At 48.6% G+C, this 27,666-nt stretch overlaps 3 protein-coding genes across 3 annotated transcripts in view; 1 reads left to right on the top strand and 2 right to left on the bottom strand.

Annotated features, from left to right (window-relative positions):
- The window catches only part of TWF2 (twinfilin actin binding protein 2), a 29,975-nt gene extending 27,932 nt beyond the window's left edge, over positions 1-2,043 (bottom strand). Inside the window, exon 1 of the mRNA XM_040075959.1 lies at positions 1,932-2,043. Within this exon, the coding sequence (XP_039931893.1) occupies positions 1,932-1,956 (25 nt within the window). The 5' untranslated portion in view covers positions 1,957-2,043. The remainder of the gene's footprint in view (positions 1-1,931) is intronic.
- A 51-nt stretch (positions 2,044-2,094) lies between these two features.
- On the top strand, positions 2,095-9,587 carry PPM1M (protein phosphatase, Mg2+/Mn2+ dependent 1M). Its single transcript, XM_040076605.2, has 10 exons — positions 2,095-2,341; positions 3,232-3,355; positions 3,979-4,233; positions 4,723-4,835; positions 5,792-5,876; positions 6,205-6,323; positions 6,736-6,799; positions 7,566-7,673; positions 7,869-8,017; positions 8,295-9,587. Exons 1-10 carry the CDS (start codon positions 2,127-2,129, stop codon positions 8,437-8,439), a joined length of 1,377 nt encoding a protein of 458 aa, XP_039932539.1. The 5' UTR covers positions 2,095-2,126; the 3' UTR covers positions 8,440-9,587.
- Positions 9,588-10,366: 779 nt separating this feature from the next.
- Positions 10,367-27,617, bottom strand: WDR82 (WD repeat domain 82). Its single transcript, XM_040076606.2, has 9 exons — positions 27,218-27,617; positions 22,334-22,431; positions 19,420-19,486; positions 19,129-19,228; positions 16,992-17,108; positions 16,095-16,250; positions 15,901-15,970; positions 13,982-14,124; positions 10,367-13,804 (listed from the first exon to the last, which is right to left on the bottom strand). The coding sequence occupies exons 1-9, from the start codon at positions 27,376-27,378 to the stop codon at positions 13,775-13,777; spliced, it is 942 nt and encodes a 313-aa protein (XP_039932540.1). The 5' UTR covers positions 27,379-27,617; the 3' UTR covers positions 10,367-13,774.
- Positions 27,618-27,666: the final 49 nt, after the last annotated feature.

Genomic DNA, 27,666 nt, shown 5'->3' with positions numbered 1-27,666 from the left:
AGACCTCAGCACCTCAGCAGAGGGGCTGAAAGTAGCAGTGGGATTGCTGTTCCTCATTCAACGTGGAATCTGCTCTTTGCTGAGCAAACAGAGTAATTCAATCACCATGACAGGGTGGGGCAGACTGAACTATCCCAAACCCACCCCGGGGTGGGGGGGGGCAGGGGGTGCCCCTAAAAGCCTGGAGCACCCCAGTTGTGCATCACAGGCGTTGGAGGAGCAGATTTGCATTCAGAGAGGAAACAGCAGCTTCCCGGAAGAGAGACGGCACAATGGGGCGTGGAGAGAGAACCCAGAGATGCCCAAGATGCTGCAACAGCAAGATCACCCAGCACAAGGTATTTTCCATAACCACAGGGAGGTTTTTACACTACCCCCAGCCCAGGAATCTGCTGCCAGGGCAGAGTCATGGGGTCCATCCCCACCCTGCAGCTCCTTGGGGGAAGTGGAGTCCCTTCCCCTTTCACGCTGACAGGGCACACGTCACGTCCTACGGTGCCCCACGGTGACTCCCAGCACCGGGCACAGTTCACCAAGCAGTGGGCAACCAAGGTCAGCGAAGGTCAGTGCTCTCAGAGAGAGCCAAGCTGGCACATCTCCCTCCCTGGCAGCTGCAGGGTGCCAGGAAGGACAGCACCAGCAGCACAGGAGCAGCCGGGCATGGCCAGCGAGCAACAGGCAGCAGCCTCCGGGGACACAGCGCAACACGCCCTGCCTGCCCAAACCCCAGGGACAGCTCTGCAGAGCGGGGCAGCACACCCAGAGCTCAGGCGGGTCCATCCTGCTGATTCTTAACTTCTTAAATTATTGTTACATCTTTACAAACAAGGACGGGTTGATTAGAGCCTGGACTTCAGGATCTCAGCCTAAGCCAGAAGCAATGAACCTGAACCCAAATGCCATCAACCACCAGCTCTCCCGAGCACGAGCAGCAGAAACATCTAAGCATCATCGCTGGCCGCTTCTCAGCTACGGCCCCTCCAGAAGCAACTGCAGGGGAAGGATGTTCTCGACCATGCTGAAGGAACAAGGATGCTCACGCCATGGAGGACCAGCAGGCACGAATTCCCACCCCGGCACAAAGGTGCTAACAGGAGGGAGCTGTGAGGCCAATGCCCCAGCTCCCTCCCGGGATTCGCTGCGGGCTGGATTCACACCCGACCGCACAGAGCAGGGCTCCAGGGGCAGCCGCTCTCACATCCCTGCTCGCATATTGATTCGGTTCCATAAATTATGCAGCACCCCTGCTCCTGATTAATATTGCTAATTGAGCCGGCAAAGGCGGGGGGCAGGAGGGAAATGCCGTGAGGACGCGCAGTCAGTCATGCACCAAGCACACTCAGAAATGCAGAAGCCGTCGTGTCGGGGTGCTGGCTGGGTCCTGCGTGGAGCCGGCGGAGAAATCGGGAAGCGGGAATTCACTCGGGCTCTCCGCAGCTCTCCCGGGCTGGGGAGCAGCTGGGGCCGAGCATCTCCGTAGGCAAGGGAGCGGTGGCCGGGGCCGCGGCCAGGCAGATGTGCGCGACACATCTGTCCGAGCACGTCGCGGCGGCTGCTGAGCATCGGCCCAGACAAAGGATGCGGGAGAGCCCCGCACCGGCGGAACCCCGGGGCCAGACCCCCTCCCGCACCTCCTCCCGGCACGCAAACGCTCCGAGCCTGACTCGGTGTCCCCCTCCCCCGCTAATCGCAGGAAATCTGCCGGCTCCTTCGGGAAGCTTCATCGTATCGCCCCCATCGCCGCCGCTGTCGCGACACCGCCCGCAGCACGGCGGCGGCGGCGGCGGGGCCGGGGATGCGCGGGGCGCGGCCCCGGGGGTGCCGATGGCGGGGGGCGCGGCGGGGCAGCCCGGCCCGGGGCGGGGGCCGAGCGGCGGGGACAGCGCCCGGGACGGGACGGGGGACGCGAGCGCCGGGCGGGCGCCGCTCACCGTGGATGCCGGTCTGGTGAGTCATGGCTCCGCTGGGCTCCGCTCCGCTCGGCTCCGCTCCGCCGCGTCCCGGGCAGGAAACGGCTGGGGCAGGCGGCACCGCCCGTTCCGGAGCGCGGGGCCGCTCCGCTCCGCTCCGCGCCGCCCCGGGGCGGGACCGCGGCCGGGCCCGGGAGGAGCCGCACCTGCCCCGCCATGTCGGGCGAGTGGCTGCGGCGTTGGCGCCGGGGCGGCCCCGCAGAGCGGCCCGGCGGAGCCCCGGCAGCGGGGCCCGGCCCGCCGCCCCCCGCCCTGCGCTACCGCCGGCCCAAGTTCCTGGCGGGCGGCGGCGAGGAGGCCCCGCGGGGCGGGCGGGCCGTGCGGGGAGCCGGGCCCGAGCGGCCGCTGCCCTGGGGCGCGGGATACGCCGAGTGAGTGGGGCCGGCAGCGGGAGAGCCCCCGGGGCCGGGCGGGGTTAGGGGAGCTGCCGGGGTGCTGATACCGGGGAGTAGTGCAGGGTTAGGGGGTGTGGAGGGTGCGGGGCGGGGGGCGTAGGGGACTCCTGGCGGGGCTGGTCGCATCCCCGCCCTTGCTGCTCCCCTGCCCGGAGTGGCCGCCCGCAGGCACAGCTGGCCCTCCTGCACCATCTGCGGGCGAGGAGACAGCGGCTGTGTGCTCCAGAGGGCGTTTGGCGTGGCGGTGAATCCTCCAGCCCCTCTCCGTCCCTGCCGGGGGCGGCACCGGGGCTGTGGCCAGTGGCCGGGGCAGCCCCGAGGGCAGCACCGCTCCTAACAAAGTGTCTTTGAAACAAAGGAAGGGGAAGACCACATCTTTAGAAATCTCTTGCTCTGCTGTTTTTAAATGGCAGAGGGGGTGGGTCAGGCAGAACTCTAGCCAGGAGCTGTCCCCACGTCCTGGCGGGACCCCGCGGTGTTGGGATGGCACGGCGTGAAATGCAAGGAGAGCACACTCCCATTCGGGGACGAACATTCCCAAGGCTGGAAGGAAAAGCAAGGGTGGTGGTTCTGCCATGCACTGTGTCAACAAGGAAATGGCACGGTACGGGCTGCTGACGAGGGCTTGCCTGAGGCCAGGGTGCAGGTCTCTGTCCCCAGCTGGGCTTTTCCCTGCTGCACATAAATGACTTACTATTTCAGTCATCGGCAGAGAGATCCTTGAGTTTGAAAAGGGAGCAGGGAGGATGGGCTGAAAAGAAGGGGCAAGGTGCAGCTGTTTGTAGGGGCTGCAGAGCAGCCAGCACAGCTGGCTGTGAGCAGGAAACGTGCAGTGTGTCCCCACAGCTTAACTGGAGTGTTGGCAGGGTTATCAATGCTGAGAAGTCAGAGTTCAATGAGGACCAGGCAGCCTGCTGTCAGATCTCTGTCCGGAGGAGAGAGCCAGGCCTGGAGGAGGATGAGGAGTGGCTGATCCTGTGCTCCACGCAGGTATTACCCCCAGGCAGGCTGTGCTCACCCTGCTGCCAGTCCTTTGCTGTCACCCAGGGGCACAGGTTCGGGAAACAGGGATTGCTCCATCAATCCTACGTGCCCACGTGCTGAAACCCTTCCTTGGTTGTGTTTGGGGGGCCTGTGTACGCAGTGGCTGGTAAATATGTAGCTCTGTCTGTAAATGCCAGTTCTGTTTCCATGGCCCATGGCTTGCAACATTTGAACTTATCCAAGCCCGTGGTGCCCTCACCTTTCCTACCCTCCCTGTGCTTCCAAGGGCCGGGGTATCTTGCTGTGGCTTGGGCAGCAGTGTGAGCTGGGCACACAGGATGCTCTCACCAGACTGTGCCTCACCTCTTGTGCAATGGCCCCGTCTCCCCTAATACAGCACATGAGGGTGTGTGGTGCAAATCCAGGTGCTCAGAGCTCAGCTGATGGGTCTGGCAGAGCAGCACACGGGCATCACTTGAGTTTTTGCTGCACAGGAGATCTACCAGTGGCAGGGAAGGGTAGCTGGGGTGGAAAAGTCAGGCGAAACACATACAAGTGGCATGCTGGCTATGAGCCTGCCACCTGTACAACCTCTTCAGCCCCTGTCTCGTCCCTGTTCCTCACGGCAGTTTCTGACCGGTCACTACTGGGCGCTGTTTGATGGCCACGGCGGCCCAGACGCTGCCATCATCGCCTCCAACTATTTGCACTACTGCATCAAGCAGAAGCTGGAGGAGATCGTGGGAGGCATCACCGAGGCCCAGCCCCCCATGCACCTCAGCGGACGCTGCGTTTGTGACAGTGACCCCCAGTTCGTGGAGGAGAAGCACATCCACGCGGCAGACTTGGTGGTGGGAGCCCTGGAGAATGCCTTCCAGGAATGTGTGAGTACCCCTGCAGGGCACCAGTCCGGGCCCAGGCAGCCACAGTCTGTCCCTCCCTGAGCCCTGGAAGGGCAGGGTCGGCAGTTCTGCTCGCTGAGTAGGCATTGGGACATTGGGCCAAACCTCTGGACGTGCTGAGATCACGCTGGGTCAGACCCCGAGGCCTGCCTCAGAGTTGTTTGTTGGTAATGCTGACTCAGAGCAAAGCCACAGTCGCTCTGTACAATTCTGTAGGGCAGGAAGGTGGCTGTTGTCACACTGATACAGCACGTACAAGTCAGCTCTCCCCACCGTCCTCCTAAAGCTTCACAGTCCAGGAGCAGCAGCTGTGTAGGCTGTACAGAAGCAACATTGTCTGTTACTTTGCTGGTTTCCTGTGGCCCATCCACAGCCAGTTTTGGTTCTGGATTTCTGCTGGGAGGGATGAGACAGTGTGTAGAAAGCAGCAGCCCAGATCACGCCAGTCTCCAAACTTGTTGAAACCAACAGGATGAAGTCATTGGTCAGGAGATGGAAGCAACGAACCAGACAGGAGGTTGCACTGCTCTGGCTGCCCTTTATTTCCAGGGAAAGCTGTATGTGGCCAATGCTGGGGACAGCAGGTGAGTCCTAATAAACGGGGGAGGTTGCTGAGGGTGAGAACTGAGAGTTAAGCAAGATTTCCAGCATCTTACTGTCCTGGTTTCAGCTGGAACAGAGTTCTAGAGAACACTGTTGAAAACCCACTGATGTTTGAGTTGTGCAAGCACTGCCCAGCCACAGTCAGGGACTTTTCAGCTTCTCACCCCAGCAGCAAGGAGGTTTGGGGGCACAGGAAACTGGGAGGGGACACAGCTAGGACAGCTGACCCCAAGTGACCCAAGGCACGTTCCAGACCACATGGCACCATGCTCAGTCTGTGAACTGAGGGGAAGGTAGCCTGGGGCCACTGCTGGGAAGGTGGCTGAGCATCAGTCAGCAGGTGGTGAGCAACTGCACTGTGCATCAGTCATTTTCTATATTCTAATTCTTTTCTCATTACGATTTTCCCTCCATTTCCTGTCCTAATAAACTTTCTTTCTCTTAACCCACAGATTTTATTTTCCTTTTTCCCAGTTATCTGCCCCACTGAGTGGGGGGAGTGAGTGAGTGGCTGTGTTTTGTTTAGCTGCCAGGTTAAACCACAACTGTGATTAAATCCTACAGACAGTATATGTGCAGCCCAGCCATCCCCCTCCTGCCTGGCACGGGACCTGTTGGAAGAAAGGTGCTCTCGTGCCTTCTGGAACAGTTTGGGCCTTTCAAGGGACTAAAGCTGCCCAGACACAGCATTGGGGTGGTACAGCAGTCCTCAGCCTGCCAGGTGTTTAAAAAGTGAAGGGTGATTTCCCTCACTTGGCCGTGGCCCCCACATTCCTCTAACAGTGAGCTCGACCACTGTCAAACCAGGCAAACACAGTTCTCTGCTGCAACACTGCAACTGCAGTGGAGTTATTTGACATACAGTGGCATTTTTTAACAGTTTTGGGTGCACAGCTATTCTCTGGCACAGCTGAGCTTTGCCTCTTCCCCTTTGTAGGGCAATTCTTGTCCTGAAGGACGACATTGTGCCCATGAGCAGCGAGTTCACCCCCGAGTCAGAGAGGCAGCGAATCCAGCACTTGGTGAGTGACTCCCTCCACACATCAGACAATCCAGCTGCAAGCATCCCACTGGGCCAGAGAGGGCTTGCAGCAAGAGGACCTCCAGCTTTCCTTGAAGGCCACTGTGTGGCCATAATATCAGCTGGCACTAGCCAGGGAGGGCTGAGGTAGAAATTCAGACAACAGTCTTCAGTATGGGAGATGCTCGTGTCCTCATTGGAATGCGCTTTCCCAATTCTGGTCTCCATTCTGCTGCTGGGAGTACCAGTCCTGAGGCAGAAGCAGCTCTGGTGCCCTACTCCACTGAAGCAGAACCTGTCCATGCTCACCCCTCCATTCCCTCCTCCAGGCTTTCCTTTTCCCCAAGCTCCTGGATGGTGAATTCACCCGCTTTGAGTTTCCACGGAGGCTGAAGGGAGATGATGTGGGCCAGAAAGTCCTGTACCGGGATTACTTCATGGAGGGCTGGTGAGTCCCTTCTGCCTGAGGGCAAGGCTGCAGCACAGGGCAGCTTTACCTGCTCACACCAGTGGGGAAGGGAAGGGAGAAGGGGCACATCCTGCTAGTGAGAGCAGCAGCACAGTGGTAGGGAAGGATGCTGTGAGCAGCTCCCTCCAAAGGACCAGGGCCCTGACAGAGTGGTTAGAAAACAGTCAGGATGGTCCTTCTGGTATCCCTGGCAGTGGGGTTGGTGCAGGGAGTCCCAAGCTGGTGCAGGTACAAGTTGGGGAGGATTAGGAGTGAGGATCACCTTTCCCCATCCTCAGCGAGCTGCCTGTGCATGGGGACACCACAAGGGTTCAGTCAGTCAAAATGCTCTGGCTGGGTTGTACAATAAAGCCAGACAAATCCCAAACCAACAGTGAATTCTCTGTTCTAGGGGGTACAAGACGGTGGAGAAAGCTGACCTCAAGTATCCTCTTGTCCATGGTCACGGGAAGCAGGTAGCTTAATGCTTTACACACAGGCAAGTCTTCTGGGGCTCCTCAGTGTCCCTGTCACTCACGTCACACTCCGGGGGAATACAGCAGGCCTGGTGTTCTCCAGCACAGTCCCACAGCCCGGATACAGCAGCTTCCTTTGCTGCCTGGCTGGTGTAACCCAGAGCCCTCTGGAGCACCCTCCTCCAGAGTACAGCAGAGCTGACAGCAGCCCTGAGGGAGCCTGCTCTTCCCTCATCTCCCCTTGCACACACGAATTCGATTCAGATGAGAACATCATCAGCTCCCACTTGAAACTGTCTCCTTTAGCTTTAGTGCCTTTCCCACAAAGTGTCCTCCTCAAGGAAAGGCTGAGAAAGGGAAGGAGGAGGTAGGCAGAAGCAGTGACTGCAGCCATCCAGCATCTGCCTGCTGGGGTTGAGCAGAAAGTCCCATCACCTCCCCCAGCACAACCCACAGGCCGCCCCATTTACCGAGTCAGTGCAGAACCTCCTTTGCCAGGACAAACAGACACCCCCAAACCAACCCAATTGTCTTTCTCGCCACCTCAAAACAAGAGCAGATGGCACCATGGGCTTTCTGAGGTCTGTAGCGTTACCCAGAGCACGCCATGGGCCACATGGAGCCATTCACAGTCAGGCTGTTTCTACACTCCCCTTGGAGAAAGGTCCTAAAGCAACACATAGGTCAGTCAGGACAGGCCACGCATCAGCCTTTAAAGGCACCACACCCCGATATTGCAATGTTGGTTTGCTTTGTTTGGGGCCAGGCTCGCCTGCTGGGGACTCTGGCTGTCTCTCGAGGCCTGGGGGATCATCAGCTCAAGGTCATCGACACCAACATTGAAGTCAAACCCTTCCTCTCCTGCATTCCTAAGGTCAGTCACAGCACGTGGGAATTTTAGGGTGGAATTAAACAAGCTGCTCCTCTCTACCTTTTACAAACTTGGCAGGTCTTAGCATTTCTCCAAGCACCCTGGTCCCAGTGTGTCATCTCTCAGGGGAAGGCTCATCTCCCTGGCCCCTCTCTTACATTGCAGGAATTGTCACAGATTTACTCCTCTGCTTTCCAGGTGAATGTATTTGACTTTGCTCTGCATGACGTTAAGGAAGATGATGTCCTCATCATGGCAACTGATGGCCTTTGGGATGTTCTGTGCAATGACGAGGTGGCCCATGTGGTCAGGAACTTCCTTGCAGAAAACAGGAAAGATCCTCAAAGGTAATACCAGCTTTGCCTTTGTTTTCCCTTCCAAAGAACCTGGTCAGACCTAAAGCAAGCTGAGATCCCACTGCTTCCAGGTCAGCTCCGGCAGGACCACTCTTTTCTGTGACTTTGGAAACTGCCTACTAATCTGTCCCCATCCCAAAGTAACAATTAGAAAGCTTGGCGTCTTAAAAAACCTTGTTATTTTGACAACACAAAACCACATCTCGACATTGTACTTAAGGGGAATAGTTGCTGTATTAGCCCAAACCTTGCATTTTTCTACCCACAGGTTTTCAGAACTGGCCAAGTGCTTGGTATGCAGAGCAAGGGGAAAAAAGAGAGGCCACCAGTGGATGCTGGATGACAGCCACGAGGCATCCTACGATGACATCTCTGTATTTGTCATCCCACTACACAACAGGGAAGAGGACTGACTGTCAGGGTGGCACACAGCATCTCTGTGTTCCCTTACTGTGGTGTCATTCAGCATCAGCCTGAGACTGAGGGATTTCTGCTGCACACGTGTACGCTCTCTTCCAGCAAAACCATTTGCAGTGGAACCTGAAATGCACAGCCAGCACTTGGCACAGGATGAACAAGATTAGCTCCTTAACAACATGTGAGAGAAGCACAGTGGGCAACAAATCACTTCCCTTTCTCGTTGGACCAAGGAGAACCTGCAAAGGGGGCCATGCGAGCCAAAGGGCACTTTCCCTAAGATCTTGGCGGTACACTCACTCAGATCACTATTTCTACTGATCCCTCTCCCTTTTTAATATTGATCATTTGAGATCCAGCCAGTCTGAAGAGCTGGCTTTTAATCAGACTTGAACTAAGCTGAACTGGATGCATAAGCTAAAGCATCTCTCGTATCCATTTGCTGTAACGTGAGATGTGCTGAAAACCTGGGAGCCGCTGCCAAGACAGCACTGGGCACAGCCGTGCCTATGGCATGGGAATGCTGGAGCAGTAGCCCAGATCTCAAGACAGTTGCCATTTGTAGGCAGCACCACCTCAAACGCAGAGGATGTGGCCAGGTGAAGCTTCACTCTGGTGTACAGAAGCCTCTTGTGCAAAGATAATGTGCCTTGCTCTTATTTAAGAACACTGAAGTGCGTTAGTAACACAGTGTACAGATTTCTAACAAATCCTAATCCACACTTGCTGACACTTTCTGTAGTCAGGTCATTTCTGACAGCAAAGCAGGTTTTGTAGCAGCAGCAGCACTGGTGAGAACCAAGGTGTTTCAGTGCATCAGCTGATTCAGTAGAAGAGCTCCAAGTAAAATAAAACCGGTTTGTTGCAATTTGTCTGCAGTGCTGAATCTCAAGCACTTATTCCAGCAGAAACACACTGCAGCAGACAGGCCAGAGTTGTCTTAAACTCTCAGGATCTGCTTCCCAACCTCATTAATTAGTCAGGCAAATGCAGGTCTGGACAAGCTTCCCATCTCCCCGAGTCCCCACTTTGGTTTTCGTTATTCATTACACAGATTCCAGGATTCCCTAGAGAAGCAGCCAAACCCCAGTGTGTGTTTAAGTTCTGCAAGGATGAAAGTCCAAATAAAAGTACTTTGTTTTTTTCCCATGCATCTTACTGCGGTGATACTCCTGCTGGGGATTTTACACAGACCTGGGCTGGAGGAAGAACAGCCTCAGAAAATCACAGGGCAGTTTTTGCTTTTTATTTGTCTTTGCTTGTCACCAGAAGCATTCCCTTACCAGAACTGCTGCGAGGGCTTGGTGTCAAAAGATTATTTCCTGCAGTGGGAGGGAATTCCCCCCAGGAATGGGGCAGCCTTCTCAGGTATCTGCTCGTGGTATAAGCAAGGACAGAATAAAACCCATTTCTCTCCAGCTTCACTTTCCCCCCCATCCTCTTAAGTTTGACCTGAAAACAATGCACATGAAGATTCCCCTATGGTAATGATACTGGCTGCTGTCCTCCCTTCAGTAGCTGTAACACATTTATACACATTGATTGTAATGATTCAAGATTCCTGTTACTCAAATCCAGTAAATTATTTTCTCACCTCCTTGTTGAGAAAGAGCTCGGCTCTTCCATCCAGACCACAAGCTGCAGTGAACACCTCTTTACCTAGGGCACCTTAGCTCCGTAAGTATCTGTCACGAGGCTTCCCTATCCTGATACATTCATAGGCAAAAAAACAAACAAAACAAAACTCTTAAAATGGGCAATTTATGAAGGGGAACTTCAAAGAATCATGATTTCCACTACAGACTTTCTAATGCTCCAAAACAAAGGGAGATTTTAAAAAATGGGTGAGTTTTTAACATTCCCCCTCCAAGAAACCAGCAAGTTGTATCACAGTGGACAAATGCAGAACTTAAAGCACTCAAGTGGTCTCTCTACGAAATATTTATTGGTCACAGCCACAACATTGAATTCTCCACATATGTAGTATTTTGTGACAAAGCATAATTTGACTTTATATATTTACACTCACTGGCAAGTACCACCCTATAGCAGCTCACGACCAGAGACCAGTTTCTGAAAGGTTCACCAGGTTTCCTGCCCCTGACCCAAAAACAAGGTGAAGTCTCTTAAAGTGCTAATGCAGCCAAGAGGCATTGGAAAAGATGCCCTGCTACTTCCAAATTTGTCACTCAATTGCTCCTGCACCCTCCAGAGCAGGGATTGGGCCACAAATCCAGGACCTGGGAGCTTTGATAAAGTAACAGAATTCTTTCAAGACTGACTTGGAGAATTACACCTGAAATCTACAGCCCAGGAAGATGTGCTCAGCCACCACACTGCTTACTTAGAGGTGCGCTCTTGAGTCCCATTTCCCCCTTGTTTTGAAAAAAGGTCTTTACTTCATCCCAAAGAACCTGGGGGGTGATTTACATCAGATTTGGAGGGGGAATGCTGTTTACTGCTTGGCCACGCTGTCAGACCTGGAAAGGCTGTTTTTCATCAGATCTGCTTCTCGTTAGCCGGCAGCCCCAAATACAGGAATTGCAGCTCTGAGACTCCTAGAGAAGCACGCAGAAGCTGAAAGCTAAAAGCTTTATTCACCTTTCCTGTCCAACTGGCTGAAACACACGGTCCTCAAGTTCCCTGACAACACTTGGCACACTCCCCTCTGTTAAAGCCAGATGGAAAGCACTCCATGTTACATCAACAGAGATGTCTCTGCCTCTGTGGGTGGCAGTGGGCCCTGGGAAGGCGCTCAGCTGCCACCCTGAACAGAGAACTAGTGCTGTTGTGCATGGGCCTGAACATCCCTCTTCTCTCCAGAAAGCCACTGATGTGCTTGTGTGTGTATCCTCCTAAACCACTCACTCCTCTGGTTCCCTTTTCCTTCAACATTCCATGCCACAACATATCATGTTTTACAATACTGCAAGCAGAAGAGAGCTGAACAACCTCTAGACAAGTGCTCAAAACCACATTAACAAAGAGCTTTTATAGAATAAAAGTCTTCCAAATGCTTCCCTGTGAAAAGTAACAAGGAATATGACCAGAGGCTATCTGGTCACTTCCTTAGGCAAAAGACTTGAAAAACCTCAAAGATAATTTACTACTGGACGCTGAAGTTTGATTGTTAAAACACACTACAAACCCCAAATATCTGTATTTTACAAAGCACTGCAAATACCAGCGAAGGTAAAATAGCACCAAGCAGCCTGAAATGCAACACGGCTGAGTTAAAAGTGGCTGAAGCCTGAAAAAACCACCTCCCTTTGCACGGGGCAGTTTTATTTATAGGCGATGGTGGGCCAGCACAGGAAGAGGGGCGACATAAACCTCTCATCTGCATCTCCAGCAGCAGGCCTGTGCGGCAGAGGGAAAGCACCCATCACCCTGCTGGAGGATGGCAAACTCACGCTGCAGACCTGTGGTTAGAAAAGCCCCATGTGGCAGCAGCAGCAGAGCCACAACCACAGCACAGGTGGAGCCCCACGGTGTGAGCTTGCCCCGTGCGGGCCGTGCTCCTGCAGTGCCACAGGCAGGCGCTGCCACCTGAACCAAACCAGCAGAAATGCTTAGTGCCCATCCCCAGCTCTCAGCACAGCACCTTTCCATAGACAAGGACTGGGAGTGGGATAAAAAAGGGAAGAAAAGGCAAAACAGAAACAGCTGTTCTACAAGGCATTTACTTTTCCAGAGAGTCACGATGTGAGCTGTATACAGCTGAGGTGAACTTTGCTCTAACAGGGGAACATCAGGACAACTGACCTAAGGAAAACGCTCCAGCAGAGTTTGTCAGTATGGAGTGGCACTGGAGAGCAGAGAGAACATGCCCATTACTCTCTTGTCACCTTGCCAGCTTTTCATATTTATGAGCAGGGAAGCACATGTGACTGGGCCAGGGAAAGAAGAGACTTCCCAAGATGTGACCCAGCAAAAACCCAAGTGTATTTGTAAAGGCAAGAATACAGTGAACACTACATTTTTGCCAGGCCTGTCCCAGCTTGCTGGTGGATGCATTTCACTGAAGCAGTATTTCAGGAAAAAGAAGCTGGAACTGGGCTTGAAGACCAGCCTGCCAGCTTTTCTGTGCTACAAGCTCCTGAGGCAGGAGATCATGTCCTTGCCCATCTCCGTGCAGGGGCACTCCTTTGAGCTGGGCCACAGCAAAGCAGAGTCAGCACAGTCACGCCTAAGATTTTTGAAGTTCATTTCTGAAGACAAAGAATGCATTGCTCTTTTGAAGCCATCACTGGAAACCTGCAGACCGGTACCAAACTGCGTGATGGACTACCCACACGTCAGTCTTACCAACAGAGGGATACCACTCTAAGCCTGGTGTGGGATGAATCTCATGGAGCTTATTTACAGACCAGGGGGCGGAAAACTGCATCGGTGAAAGTAAACAGCCTAGACACCTCACATTACTGGCCCACATCATATTCTTTTATATCTAAAAGTAAAAAAATATGGCCCATTCCCACTGCCCACCCACCCACCCCATGATATTTACAAGTCAGATCAGCCAGGATGGTACACAACGAAGATACACAGGCAGACTGCGCGGTCAGTCTCAGTGTGGTTTCTCCATCTTCCTGCCGACACACTCCTTTATTGCTCGGGACACCGGCCGGACCTCAGCAGCGCTGTCTGCGCCTCCAGGATGTGCACAAAGCAAACAGCAGGGAGGCTTTGGCAACCTCTGACAGTGGATGAAACCTGTGCAGCTGCACACTAAATTGCCAAAAGAAAAAAATGGATGACAAGATGTATGAGGTACATTCACAGCTACCCACACTTCTGGTGCATGTTCCACTGCAAGAGAATCCAGCATCTGCTGTTGAAAACTGTCAGTGTTCACGTTTGGCACAGAAGTATTTGCATCTGTGGACTGCAGTGAAACCAGAGATCCCAGACGTTAAAAACATGCACTTATGGAAAGGAACTGCACGTTCCACGATGGAACATCAATAGCCTTGTGCACTTACAGCAGGAAAACACAAAATTACAGCTTTAAAAAATGCCACAAACATCTCATAGATAAAACAGACCTCATGGCTCTAAGAAATAACACTGTGTCAGTTCCATCTTGGGCTAAAGCCTGCTGGGCATGGACTGGAAGTAAGAACTTGCAGCATGCTGCTTCTTGAACGTGCCAGGAGGCCAAGAGGAGCAGTCCTCACAACGGAATGCTGTAGATAAAGGTAAGACATGGAAAATATGCAGGAACAGGAACACAGTCTAGGAGTTGTAGGCAGTTCCAAAACTATGCTTGCAATGATGTGCTGCTGTTAGCAGTATGGGAGCCATCCGACAGCAGCTGCAGCGTAGGAATTAATCGTCGATAGTTGGCAACCAGAAGGCCTACAGAGGAGAAAAGAAAACATCTTTTCATGGCAGAACTCAAATCCCTCCTAAAACGCCCCGTAGGAGCTGCCACCTTCTGCAAGCACACATGAGAGGCACTGAGCCTTCTCAGATTCATCTCTGGAAGGGTCAGCACCTCATGAAGCTTACAGAACTTAAAGCCCATTTCCTTACCATATTGGAACATGCACTAGCAAAAGTCATGAATTTTGGATTGAACTGCAGACAGGTTATAGGACCTGTGTGTTTTCCATCTAGGACAGCCACCTTCATCCCACTTTCTCCATTCCAAACATGGATCTTCCCATCCTCCGAACCTGAAGGTAGGAGTAGAAAACAAGATATGTAAGATGCACTGGAGAGGTCAGCAGAGCAAAGGAAGAACATCTTTTTCAGTCAGAACTTTAAGAACAGGCAGGTCTCAACTTTATAACAAAATCTTTAGAGTTCTCCAAGCGTCACAAGGGTATGTAGAAAACATTACAGAGTTAAAACACCTGTATCCAAACAGCAGGCTTGCACCTTTGCACTGCAGAGACTCAACTACACAACAGGGCAACACTATTCACGCAAAGATGTTAACTACTGTCACCCAGTAGGAAAGGAGAGCTGACACCTCCAGCTGTGGAGGAGAAACCCTGGCCAACCTGCACCAATGTGCAGAGGATGAGTGCTGAGGAAAGAGTCATTGTTCACACAAGTTCTCAGTTCAGACACAGGTAAATGTCTCACTCAGTGGGCACAGAATCAAACCAAAGCCTTTACTATGGAAGGTAACCAGATTTCAATGCACTAAACCAAATACCAGAAGTTCCCCTGGAAATATCTACTCTCCACATTACTATAATGGGACAAGTTTTTCACTTTAAAATGACATTTTTCAAACTCCGAGGCTCAGAACTATATTTTTATATTCAGTTCTGCTTTAGACTCACTTTAAATAGGATTCCTAATAAAAATGCAAAGCATTTTCTTCTGCTTCTGTATTTATGCCTGTAGCCTTTCAAGAAAAAAAAAATTAAGAAGCACAAATTGCAACTTAATCATGTGGAAAAACTGAACAGGAATAAGTGGTTTGGAACTTCTACCACTGTTTTAATTTGGATGAGCACAACAGGAAGGTAAATATGTGCAATAAAGTGCTCTCCAGCGACAAAGCAAACAAAAACCCCACCCCTGTTCTCTGCAATCAGGAAGTTCTCAGCCAGAACAAAAGAAAAGAAGTTTTGCCAAGACCATCACTCATACAGGAAAAATGAGGATCTGGATACCAAATTACCACAAAGTTAAACATATCTGATGTATCAGCCACAGAAATAAGAACAAAAAATAAAGTTCTAGGAAGGGGCAGCGCCACACAGACTCATCTGATTTGTATCCACAGGTCCCGTTGGGGAACAGGTGACTGAAGTGGTCATTTTGCTTGGTGCCCAAGGTGCAGCACCAGGCTTTACAGGAGTTTCAGGCTGATTTTTGCCACCTGCTTCCCCCTCAGAAGCCCATCTTGCAGAGGGCCAGGGGAATCACACACCGGGAGCCACAAGACTGACGCCCAACAGCTTCTCTCAAGGGTTAAGAGCTGGTTCCACAGACATGGGGATTTACAAGAGCCACATGAACAAACTGCAGCTGCCCTAGAATGTCACCAGCGCAGAACACCCCTGGGGGTGTACAAATGCACCAAGCTACAAGACCATTCACCCCAGCACAAACATGTGCTTCGGTCATCAGGAAACAGAACGGCCACAACACAGCCACAAAGTGCTGTGAGGCAGCACACGAGGGCATCCTAGCCACAAGGAGAGGATCACTAACAAACTGTGTCACCAGTCTTCCCACACTACAATAGTTTCCTGGTTTCTTATCTATTTTGAACAGCACTTATGTATAAAAAAAACTTCTTGAAGGCTTTTTTGTATTTCAGTCTAGAGGACACTGAGCAATCTAACAAAACAGAACACTGTCAGTGCAAAGAAAGCTTACAGCTGCATTGTATTATTTAAATACATTCTGTTTCCCAACAGACACAGCTTTAGCCCTACATAACACGCCTAATTTCAGAGCACTGAAATTCTTGCCAAGAATTATCTTACCTATCATGATGAACTGAGAGTCTGGTGTGAATGATGCCTCCAGCGTGACAGCCTTACTATTGTTATAACCCTATGGCACAAAACAGGAGAATACGTAGTAGAGAGTGTGTCCACAGCAATCTCACAACCAAAGGGCGCCTGCTCCCCAAACTAACACCAAGTTTTCCAGCAAGAACCTCAAGCAGCAGGCTCACCCCAAACGTGTGCAGGACGGCTCCTTTGAAGGCATCGATGAGCCGAATGAAGCCGCCGTTCGTCGAGATGAGGATGAGCTTCCCGTCATTGCTGAACTTCAGGCCCGTCCACTCACACGTCCGGTCATACTGCATCTTAAACGTGGCAAATGGCCCCTACACAGCAAATGGGAAACATGAGGAGGACTATGCATTGCTGTTAACAAGAATCTGCTTTGAACCTTAGCGCAGGAAAACATTTCAGGTTTTTTTAGAAGAAAATCCTTAGCCCTAAGATACCAAAGAGTGTCAAAGCAAGCATGTCATTGCATGTATAACTTTCAACACATGAACCCAGTTTCCAAAACAAACAAAAAAAAAGCGCAATATGCTGTTTTAATCCAACAGTTTCATACTCTACTACAATCAACAGCACAAATTAAATTCAGGTAGGAGTCAGTTTTCAAAAAAAGTTGCTAAATGAAGCTAGACAGTTTGAGCCAGCACAACCGTCCTCCGAGTTTTGAAAACCATGGACCTAACTATGCTCAGTGTTTATTCAGTTCAGCTGCCCACATCAGTACAGTTCCCTTTGAAATTTCCATCCTTTCTGACAGCCCTGGCTCAACTTTGCCAGTGTTCTTCCAGAGTAAGCAGCAAGGAAAGAAAGGCCAAAACTGAACAACAACTGGAGTTTGGAGCAGGTTCAAGAGTTAGCATTTTAACACTGGTTAAGAGTATACCTCTGGATTTGTATCTCCTTCTGTCCATGAGATGTGTGCTTACTGAGGACTCTCTGGATGCCAAGGAGGCATCCCAGACAGTAAGCTCGAGTACACAAATCCAGCCTCTGAGCACTGAGTTTAGATTACTTTTTGAAAGATAAAAGCTGTAAGAAGGGAAGTTAGGGTACCTCACCTTGTCAAAAGAACGGAGATCATAAAGCTTCACCATTTCAGAATTGACTCCAGCAGCAAAAATCAACCCTTCTGGGTCAAAAGAACACACTGGCTTCCCTTGGAGATGCATTAAACCCTAGAAAGAGAAATAGCCAGAATTATTTTGCAAGACTGATGCTCTCCCATTTCTACCACCACCCTTTGAGTCCACTGTGAGCAGGACAGCACACAAGGGGTTGAACAAATTAATTTCAATTGTAAACACTGAAGTTTTACAAAGGTTCAGAACTCAGCTTTCTCAACTTCACATCATCACACAGAGCTTCCTATTTGCTTCAGTGACAAAGTTTACACCAAAACCTCATTCAAGGTGTCATGCACTCCCAAAGTCCCCACAGAAGGGAGGCTCATATGGCTGTGTTAATAACCATACCAGGCAGCATCACTGCTGCTGGGATCAACAGCAATGCTCTACCACTTATGGCTGCACAAGACGGGAAAAAAAAAAGCACTTTGAAAGCAAAGGAATATCACTGCTGAGCTTTACATGCCTGTTTAATGAAACCTCATACCTGCTGAAAGGCAACAGACCTTCCATATTAAATTGATAGGTTACTACAAGTGCTTATTTTTAATGTTACCTTTTCCTTAAGTCACATAGTAGAAAACACTTGAGGAAATTTGGTAAAAGCCAACAAAATATGTAATTTTCTGTATTTTGACTAGGAGTCTGTGCATGGTAGTCAAACTGTTTTATTAAATGTATGCACATAAACAAGAACACATCTTTGATAAACCCGTAACACATTTAACAAGTTTCTGCATTTTTCTTTCTTTCTGCACTCCTCTCTGGATATAGTCTAGAGATTTTGCTACTTCTCTTCTTCCCCTTGCAGGTCAGTTTTCCCTGTGATCTCTGAAGGTAAGGCACTGAGCTCAGCCAATGCTCAGGGCCCTGGTGAGCGGGCCAGCTCTGGTTTCCTGGGAACATTTCCAGGCTGCCATCTCACGGACCAACTGAAAACTACAAGGAACACTTCCTCAACCTGTTTCCCAAACTTGGCTGGATGCACCTTCCAGTTACAAATCCTAGTTCTACCATTCTTACAAGTTCAGGCACTAGCACAAATCATAGCATTGCTACTGCACTCAGAACCCTATCTTATCTGCAGCAGCTTGAAGATGGAGATTCATCCCAGGGGAAACTGGTTCACTGTAGTTAAAGGCATACTCCCCCCCCAAAAAAAAAAAAAAAAAAGGCATAATAAAGATCTGCCAGAAAATACTTGGTTTGAAGAATGATAAAAACGTTTTCTAAGAAATGTAACTTTTTTTCTTTCTCATTCATTTACAGTTCCATCATCTGGAATAAACAAAGAGCCCCCTCTGATTAGCAAAATGGTCTCGGAGAGACCGGGAAATACGAGAGCACAACACTATGTATCCAGATACCAGGACAAAACAACTCAGGACCACTAAAAGTAAAGATTCTAATTCCAATCTTTCATGCCTGCCACTGCTTCCAATTCTTGTATTTTTCTCAGCCTGTACAAGCCTGCTTCCACTAAAAAAAAAAAGGTAAAGTATTCCAGCAAAATAAGTAAACAAAACCAAACAGGGCTCTGTCTTGCTATCAAGTCAAATCTGCTCACAAACAGTTATGATGAACATCAGAGGTGATGCAAGGAGCTGGCAGACCATATGGCTGCTGTGTTACTTTAGATCACCAGTTTCTTCATCAAACTTAATTGCATCAAGGCACCAATTTTAGACACACACAACAAACACTCAGATAAGATGAATTCACGACACAGGAGGGATGCCAGCTCTGAGAGAACACCCTCTGCACAAGGTAGCAGCCTGATGAACAAGCTGATGACACCCAGCCCTTCTCCTGTTTCATCAGCTGTGGGTGTTATTTCTTGCCTTCCCCAGTGCCTCTCCAGCAGAGACACAGGTGAGAGCAACTGCTGTTACACAATGTGACACGCACGCATTGCACAGAGATTCCTGATCCAGGCTCCTTCAGGAAGGTGTCAACATTAAAATAAGCAGCACACACTTCTGGCAGTATTTTTAGTTTGTTACAAACACACATCCATTTTTTATCCCACCAACTGAAAATTCAACACGTGCACATGAATTTTATAACCTACCTGGCAATTTGGAGAGCGGAGATCCCAAAGTCGAATAGTTTTATCCAGAGATCCAGAAATAAAAGTATCATCCACTGGAGACATTGAAAGAGCAACCACTCTGCAATACAGAAACACACATTCATCAGAGACAAACCAAAGAAGAGAATGCAGCAATACCCACCCCAACAGCTGTGTACAAACCCATACCTGAACAAAGCAAAAAGCAGCATGAACCAAGTGCAATGGAACTCAAGCCCGTTACCATTCCTGTTTCAATTTCTCCTGCCCTGTCCCCAAGCCACATCTCACCTTTTCGTGTGCCCCGGGAAATACCGAATGTATTTGTTGTCATGCAGGGAGAGGTATCGGATTGTGTCTGAAACACAAACAAACCACAAGCTTTATTATACCACCAGCCCAAGGTTGCCTGAAAATGATCACATAGTAACTTGCTCCCCAGAGCAACAGTAATCTCACCACAGCGCTTAAGTCTGGTAATTTAGTAGGACTTTGAAAGAGAAATCAAGTTAGAAACAGACATCAACCAACTCAGTTCTTAAGCAGAACTGAAAGTTACGCAACAGGAAAAGATACTTCCCCTAGTCTGAAGTCAAGTTACACCTTAAAAACAACTGTCATGTGATTTATGCAAGGAAATTTCAAAGGTGCTAAAATTCAAGTAGCAGCAGGTTTTATTCCATTGCTCTCACAAAATGGACAGTATCAAATTTACAGAGTTGATGCTACCACTTTGTAATCCTTTGCAGTACATATCTTGCTCTCTTTCCTACATACACCTTCAGCAAACAAATCTCCAGCTAAGCAGTACACACAGGAAATGTACAAATTCTGGCACTCAGCTAAAGATAAAACCAGTAACTTCAAAGCCAGGGCAAGACCCTTAAAAACTAGCAAATTTCTCTTCTCTTTTGTTTAATCTGACAATCAACAGCTTCACACTTTCTCTACACTTACAGCAGCTAAGCTCTAAGAAGAGGACAGAGTAATCCAAAGCTTAGTGCACTTCAAGCCAGCTTAAGCATAAATCAAATAGATGAGGGTAGCAGCACAACATTTCCAAAGTGCCAATTTAATCCTGAGTATAGGTGAACACACCAAGAGTAGCCCACAACTCTGGAAGGTGCCGTTGAGACTTCCTCCCCAAAATTAAAAGAAATCCTTCTAAGAGGAAATAATTATTAGAAGACAGAAGCCACTTTTTAATCTTTATGTGCAGACTCTGTACTGCTGGAACAACAAGTCCTGCTGAGGGTCAAGGACATTTTTATTTTTGACTCAGAAGAACATGTGCCAAGAGGATGCAACGTGTACTGGACATTTTGACGGTCAGAAAGGCTACTGTGTTCAGAGTGTTTGGAAAGGCCCATTCAGCAAAAGTTTCTATCCGTGAAAAAATTATCAAGTTCTCATTTTTGCCTGAGGTTGCTCATCAAACTGAGATCAGAGGTCTGAACAACCCTCCAGTATTTGACAAGCAAACTGAAGCTGATTGAACAAGCTGGAAATGTACTGGTGACAGACAGGTCTGAAAGGCTCTAAGTGACCTGAGGTGATTATCCAAAATCTAAATCCCTAACACCAGTGTCACATCCCACACTGGAAAAAAACAACATGCTCCAAACGTGCTGTTAAGACTCATCTCTAGTTTTTCCTGCAAGAACTGGCATTACCTGATGTCCAAAGCATCCATGCAGAATTCCATCCTCCTTTGCTAAAGAGAAAGCACTGGGGAATTGTGCTCCTTCATGATCCTCAGTGCTGGCAGTGCTCTGTCCCAGGCAAGGCAGTGGCCTGTACAGTTATCTCCTGTACCGGGTGGTATCATAGACCCTCAAACTGTACAAACTACTACCTCAGCCTGGAATCAGGCAACAGGAAGTAAGTCCAAAGGTCTTGAGGAAATCTTCACAAGTGGATTGGTAGCAATTCAACAGAAAAAATGCTTGGAAACAAGCACCAGCATTCCTATAGCATGTTCCCGAGGTAATTTTCCCTCCCAGCACCTGCAAAACAGGTTAATACAATGCACCTTGCCCATGACCACATGCATTAGGGATTACAGAGCACCTGGACTCCTACAGAACACACTGTTGGTTTTATTAAGGTTACAATTTGTAACAGCAACACATTCTCACATTGTCTCTTTTTCTTTTCTTCCAATGAAGTATTCACCATAATGCTACCCTGAGGCAGGAAGATTTAAGTCTTAAATCTCACCAGAGCTTATGAACAAAAACTCAATACTCAAAATGGCATTTAAATGCTTCATTAGATTGTTAATTATTAGTTATTGTAAATTAAATAACAGCCCATTAAAAATGTGACATATAGTAATAACATAATTAAAAAAATAAGTAGGTTCTGAAACAGACTAAAAAGGCATGTGCTTCCTGTGACACTTTCAATCCCTTCACACCATTACATCTGATTCTGCTGGAGACTTCCTTGTTTCTCTAGTTTCAGGCCCAGCTTGTTCTAGCTTAACCTGACTTCCTAACTCTTGACTTCCATCTTCTCTAAATTCACAGCCTTTGCAATTCCTTTAGTAGCCCAGCACACATCACAAGGCACCAACACCTCTACTATTTTCATCTCTGCAAAGGAAAAACCAAACCAAAACCTCTGCTACAGAAATTGAGTCTACAAGTACAACGTTAAAATCCATTTGTAAAGTCCTGTGCTAACAGACTTGGTCATTGCAAAATTCTTAAGACATTGATTACAACAAACAAAACCAAGAGTGAGCTCTGTGACTTCCTCCAGGCTTGGCTGGTGATCTGTTGAGTTACCTGGAGCTCCTGCCCTCCCTTCCTCTGAAGCTGAGCTGTGTGTACCCGGCAGAGCTGTGGCACTTGGCCCAGCTGCTCCTTCCACCTCACTCACATGTAAGAAATGAAGGTGCAGAGGCCGATAACAGCACTGATACCAACACCAACTGCACAGCACAATGAAGAACCCGGGTTTTATCTCCCTAACAATGTTTAACCCCTCAGTTATTGCAGCAGGGCACAAAACACGTAAAGAGGCTCAAGGGATTAGCACCAAGCTGTGTGTTATTGTTGGGCATTAATTCCCTCCTCTGCCTCTAACAGAGTTCTCAATACTGAAGAGTTGTTATACCTTTTTCCCAAACCTTTAGTGCTAATTATCCAGACATGTAGTGCAAGGAGATGAATATGCTCCACCCCAGTGGATCACTTACCATCTATTTTGTTGGAGCTGTACACGACAGTGTTGGCAGCATGTGTGTATCTGATGAGGTCCACTCCGTACTTCTTACTGTACAGGGTCCTCTTTGGTCTGTCAGGGGGAAGCAGAAATAATTGCACTCTCTGCAACAAAAATCTCAGAACTCACATCAACAAGGCCTGCTCCCATTGAGGCATTACATCATTGATTCAAGAAGTCAGATGTTTTTATACAAAGAAAGAAAAGCTTTTGTATCTGATTTTCAAACAAGGATCTTGTTGCTTCTCCCAGACTATGCTTAGGCTTGAGGAGTTCTCTGTAACACCTGCAAAATGCACGTGTCTCCTCCAAAAATTCCTTTTCCTATGATGTCTACTGCAAAATGAAAAGGAGGAGCTAACATAATGAGCACAGCAAGCAGCACTGCCTTACTGTGCCTTTGCCCATTCAAATCTCCCATTCATCTGCTGCTTATTTTAGATTGAGTATAATTTGTCTTTGTTCTCTGTTACTTCAAAACCTGGAACAGGGTGTCTTGTTCATGGGGCATTAACACAAACACATCTATATAGCAGTCATCTATAACAGACATAGTAACACAGGGACTTTTCCAAACCACTGCAGAGTTACGGCTTGTATCCAATCTAAAGGCAGGAAACTCAAATTTAACATTTTGCAACAGAATGAAAACACTCTAGTGTTTTTCTGTGAGAGCAAACACAACCTAGAGAACGGGGTTTTGGGGGGTCTGGTAAGCAGGTAATGCACTGCAGCACTAGAAATTTTAACTGCAGAGTAAGCTCAGAAGCAGCTGGCTAATAAGGGTATTTCACAGCAGTGCTGCCTGTTTGAGCAGCAGCAGGTCTCCACCCTCCTTCCCCTTTCATCCCCAGCTGAGGGAGCACCACGGTTTCAGAGCTGGGCAGTGGACCAGCAAGGGCACCAGAAATACCATCTCTTCCGGGAGTTATTTTTAATCCAGAAATTCATAACTCTGGTTATTACACAGGCCCACAAAATATTTTGCCCACACAACCAAAGACAACAGCATGGGAATGGAAAAAAACCAGCAGGAGGAGTCGAAACCAATACTGCTGCCAAGAGAAAAGTTTGTCAGACAACACCCTCAGACAAGACATTCCTATTATTATGGACTTTTTCCTTTCTCCGTTCTTCTTTCTTCAACCTGACACACCCAAACAAGAGCACAAGTTGGAGACTTTTCATATCAGAAAAAAACCCCAGACATTCATTCTTAAATATCTATTCTTCAAACAAACTTGCTGGGGACAAATTCCCACGAAGTGAAAGCCAATACAGCAAGTGCAGTGAAAAACCACACACCACCTGTACCACAGACCAAATCTCAACTGATTCTTTCCCAGTTCCTCCAGCAGTTTTTTAAATAGTTCTTCAGATCCAAACATGCCACACACTGAAAAAAACCACACCTAATTTAAATTTTGACACACAAACATTATGTGCGATATACCTCCCCACACTGCTTTTGAGTTACCTCAGCTGTGCTGCGGATCAATCTGGTGGGAATAAAACCTAACAACAAACCAAGTAAAAAAACCCCAATCTCAAAATATATTATATATATTAGATTCTCCTAGTTTGGCTTTTCCTTTTCTATTACAAATTTAAACCTTAGCAGGTCTATTTAGACTAAATTAATATAGACAGAGACAATAAAGATCAACAGACAGACAAAAGCACATTTACCAAAAAGAAGGAAAAAGAGTTCTGTGTTCTACAAAAGGTGAAGTTTTCATGTAAACCAGTACAAACAGAAGTGTGTCACTGCACATAAGACCTGCTGCCATTCAAATATTTCAAACACAAACAAGAAAACTAAGTACTTTTTAACAACGAATCACAATCACTAAACAAGTCCAAGGTCAAGGTCAATCTATCCAGCCCACCTACAAAGAAAGAAATACTGACAACGAAAAATACAAGAGCTCATTCAAATCTGCTACAAAGATGAAACAAACCACAGGCCAGGTTTGTAATATCACCCATGCCTTGGTTTGAATCACTGCTGCTATGGGTTAAACATCACCCACAAGCAGGAACGTGGATGTGCCCAGCAAACACCACAGCTAAGCAGAGTCCAGATCCATCACTTTATTAGTAGCAATTACACATAATTGATACACAATAAAATACAAGTGAAACCTTTATTAGAACACCAGTCTATCATAGGAGGGTCACCAATGGGCAGCCAGGCTGTTCCCTGCCTCAGGGATTGCTGTACATCCCAACACACAACTGTTTCCACAATCCTCCCTTAAGTCCAAACAGCCTCCAGGGAGCCTCTTGGTTATGCTTCTGAGCCAGCCTACTGTGGAGGGATCTGGTGATGCAGGATGGGTTAAAAATTTAATAATAATTTAGTTGTTTTCACACTTTGAAATAGAAGTGGAATATCGGGACCAAAATTATTGGATGCTCATGTCAGCTGCCTAAGCCCAGAACAATATGATAAGGAGATAGTCTTGTCCTGTCAGCCCCTGGCAGCACAGCACTGTTTCAACTGTCCTGACACTGTCAAAAGCTGGAGATCACCAAGATGGGTTGGACACGCTCTCATAGAGCTGTACAACACATTCTGGTGCGGCAAAACAAAGCAAACTAGGTGAGGATACTCCTAAAGTACAACCAAACAGCTGCATTTTAATTCTACCAGCAGAACTGCTCATTAACAGAAGACACACAACAGATTTTCCCACTTTTACACAGGGAAAGGCATTAACTTTCAGGCCATTTGATGAAGTAGGGTATCCTACACTGAACCCCAGTAAGCAGGACATTCAATTTCCTCCTGGCCACTATATCCAAGCAGGTGAGAGTTCCAGGCTCTGTTTGTAAGGAAAAATAAACCAAATACAAGCCTGAAACTGCGACAGCAATGGTTACTCAGACACCTGAAATATCATCTTCCCATGAATTTCCAGCGACAAAGTAATTCAAAGCAAAACTTTGCAGGTTAGTGAACAAGTATGTGCTGCATCCCTAGCTACCCCTAAAAATCACAGCTACACTTTTAAGCCAGTTGATAGTGCATGAAAAGCTATAAAATTTTAAAATTATTTGAAAACCACTAGAGAACTGCATCCTGACACATAAATTACCTTGAAACTACTCTCATTGCCTTGCAGCACTGCAGTTGAGGACCATTGATCTACATTTAACTTAATTAAAGCAAACCCCCTGACTATATAAAGCACATCAGGATTAGATGGAGATTGGGATGAAAGGGCCAAATGCCTCTCAACCCACCAAACCATTCTTTACAAGTCTGAAAGGGGAAGAGCAATCAATACCATCTGCATTAACATCACTCAGCCCTGCTACTACTGTATATAATTAAAATCTGGGATAAGATCCATGGCACACCCCATATGTATAGAGTTACCTGTTCTTACATAGATAAAAATTAAATATTTTCATGTCAGAGTTCATTCTAGCAGATGGGGAATACAAACAACTTTAATGTGTAAAGCAATCAAACTACAAAGAAGTCTAAAATAATATATAATAGGTGTGCCACAAAATTAAGAGAATATGCAGGAGGCAATCTTTCCTCCCAGCAAGTGTGACGTCTTGGCCTGCTTGGAAAAGCAGGAGGGTCAGGAATACCTGGTTCACTAGAAAATATATACAGCGCTGATATATCTCTATCCTGATGCTCCCAAGCCGTTTCTTTCACTCCTGCATTACTCTGTCCTTTCTATTCCTTATCCTAAGACACACACTTGTTTTCCTTCCGCGTTCCGTGTGGATGCCATGCTTCCCACTCCCGACTTTACAAAAAAACCAAAAACAACCAATAACCTCAGAACTATGCCTCTACACCAATAAGCACGTGTAAAACTTAAAACCTGAAGGAATTTAAAGCAGACAAAAGCACACACCTACGGAGAAAGATTTTAATGTCATAATGACACCATTCGGCTCAAATTGTTCCAACTCTCATAGGCCCCTGGTGTAGGTTTCCATCTTCGGAGCAGGAGCACCAGATCTCAAGTGCTCTGCAAATTTCTGAGAGTTTATCCAAACAAACAAGATGAGCACCGTGTGATCAAGGGTAGAAGAAAGATAAAACCGGACAGTTAAACGAGAAACAGAAACACCCTCAACTCATCACCCTTAGGTAACAGAAATCAATTAACACCTTGACTGATTACATCTACACTAAGACAATGTTTGAAGACACAGGCAAATCGCACGCATTGTAGCTGTGCTTCACAGATAAGGACACAACTAGAGAAAATGTTTTAAAACACAGAGGACCACGTTTTCCTGCGGCGATCCAAGACACCACGTAGGGAACTGGGTTTTTGTGGAAAACGCCATCCGGTTTTTAGAAGTTATAGTGATACGTGCCACACCATCTGCACCTTCTGGCTTAGAGCATTTAGCCAAGAAGTTACACCCAAATGAGGCGTTAAAAGGGCACATCTGCACATTGCCCACAACAGCCACTTCAGTAGTTAGCGAGACTTGAGCCCAAGGAAGCCCGAGAAGTCAGTTCCATTCCTGCAGCAATCCCGAGACCTGGAAATGCGGCCAGACTGAGCCCTTTAGGTTTAGCAACTGTTTAGCTCTCAGAGAAGTGAACTTTCGCTTACACTTGGGAAATTATCACCGGTCTCTAGCCTACCAACATGACAAGTACAACCAGAGAGCAGGCAAACCCACGCTGCTGCCACCCCTGCCGCTGGGATTCTACTCACAAACCTATGCTAAGAAACAGAAGAGAACCTAAAAGCTGAAGCTCACCGGCCAGATCTATGGGCACAGCTTGTCCCCAAAAGCGCCTCACACCCCAGTGCCCCAGACACCGCCCCAGACCCCGAAGGCCGTAGCCCGCAGCCCCGCCACTCACTTGCCCTCCTGACAGTCATAGAGAACGATGGAGTCATCATCGCTGCTGGAAATGACAGTCTCGCCGTTGGGGCTGAAGTCGAAGCAGTTGATCTTGTCCGAGTTCTCGCGGAAGACCTTAGCCACGCGGAAGCTCCGCAGCACGTTGTCCGTCAGCTTCATCCCGCCCGCCGGGCCGCGCCGAGCGAGGGCGGCGGCGCTGAGGGCAGCCGGGCGGGGCTCCGGGCGGTGGCGGGAACGGCCGGGCCGGGCCGGACGGGAAGGGGCGGTGAGGGGCGATGAGGGACACTGAGGGGCCGGCCGGGGCGGCGGAGAGCGGTGGGCTCGGCGGGCTCGGCGCGGTCAGGCCGCGGAGAGGCGGCTCCCCCTCATTGTGTCCGCCATCTTGCGGCTCCGGCGGGGCCGCGCGGGGCACCCTGGGAGCGGAGGGAGCGGTGAGGGGGGCCCGCA

This window comes from Hirundo rustica, chromosome 12, assembly GCF_015227805.2.
Source record: "Hirundo rustica isolate bHirRus1 chromosome 12, bHirRus1.pri.v3, whole genome shotgun sequence".
In the NCBI taxonomy this organism is placed as follows: domain Eukaryota; kingdom Metazoa; phylum Chordata; class Aves; order Passeriformes; family Hirundinidae; genus Hirundo; species Hirundo rustica.
The sequence above is the reverse complement of the archived record's forward strand: the minus strand, read 5'-3'. Positions and strand labels throughout refer to the sequence as shown.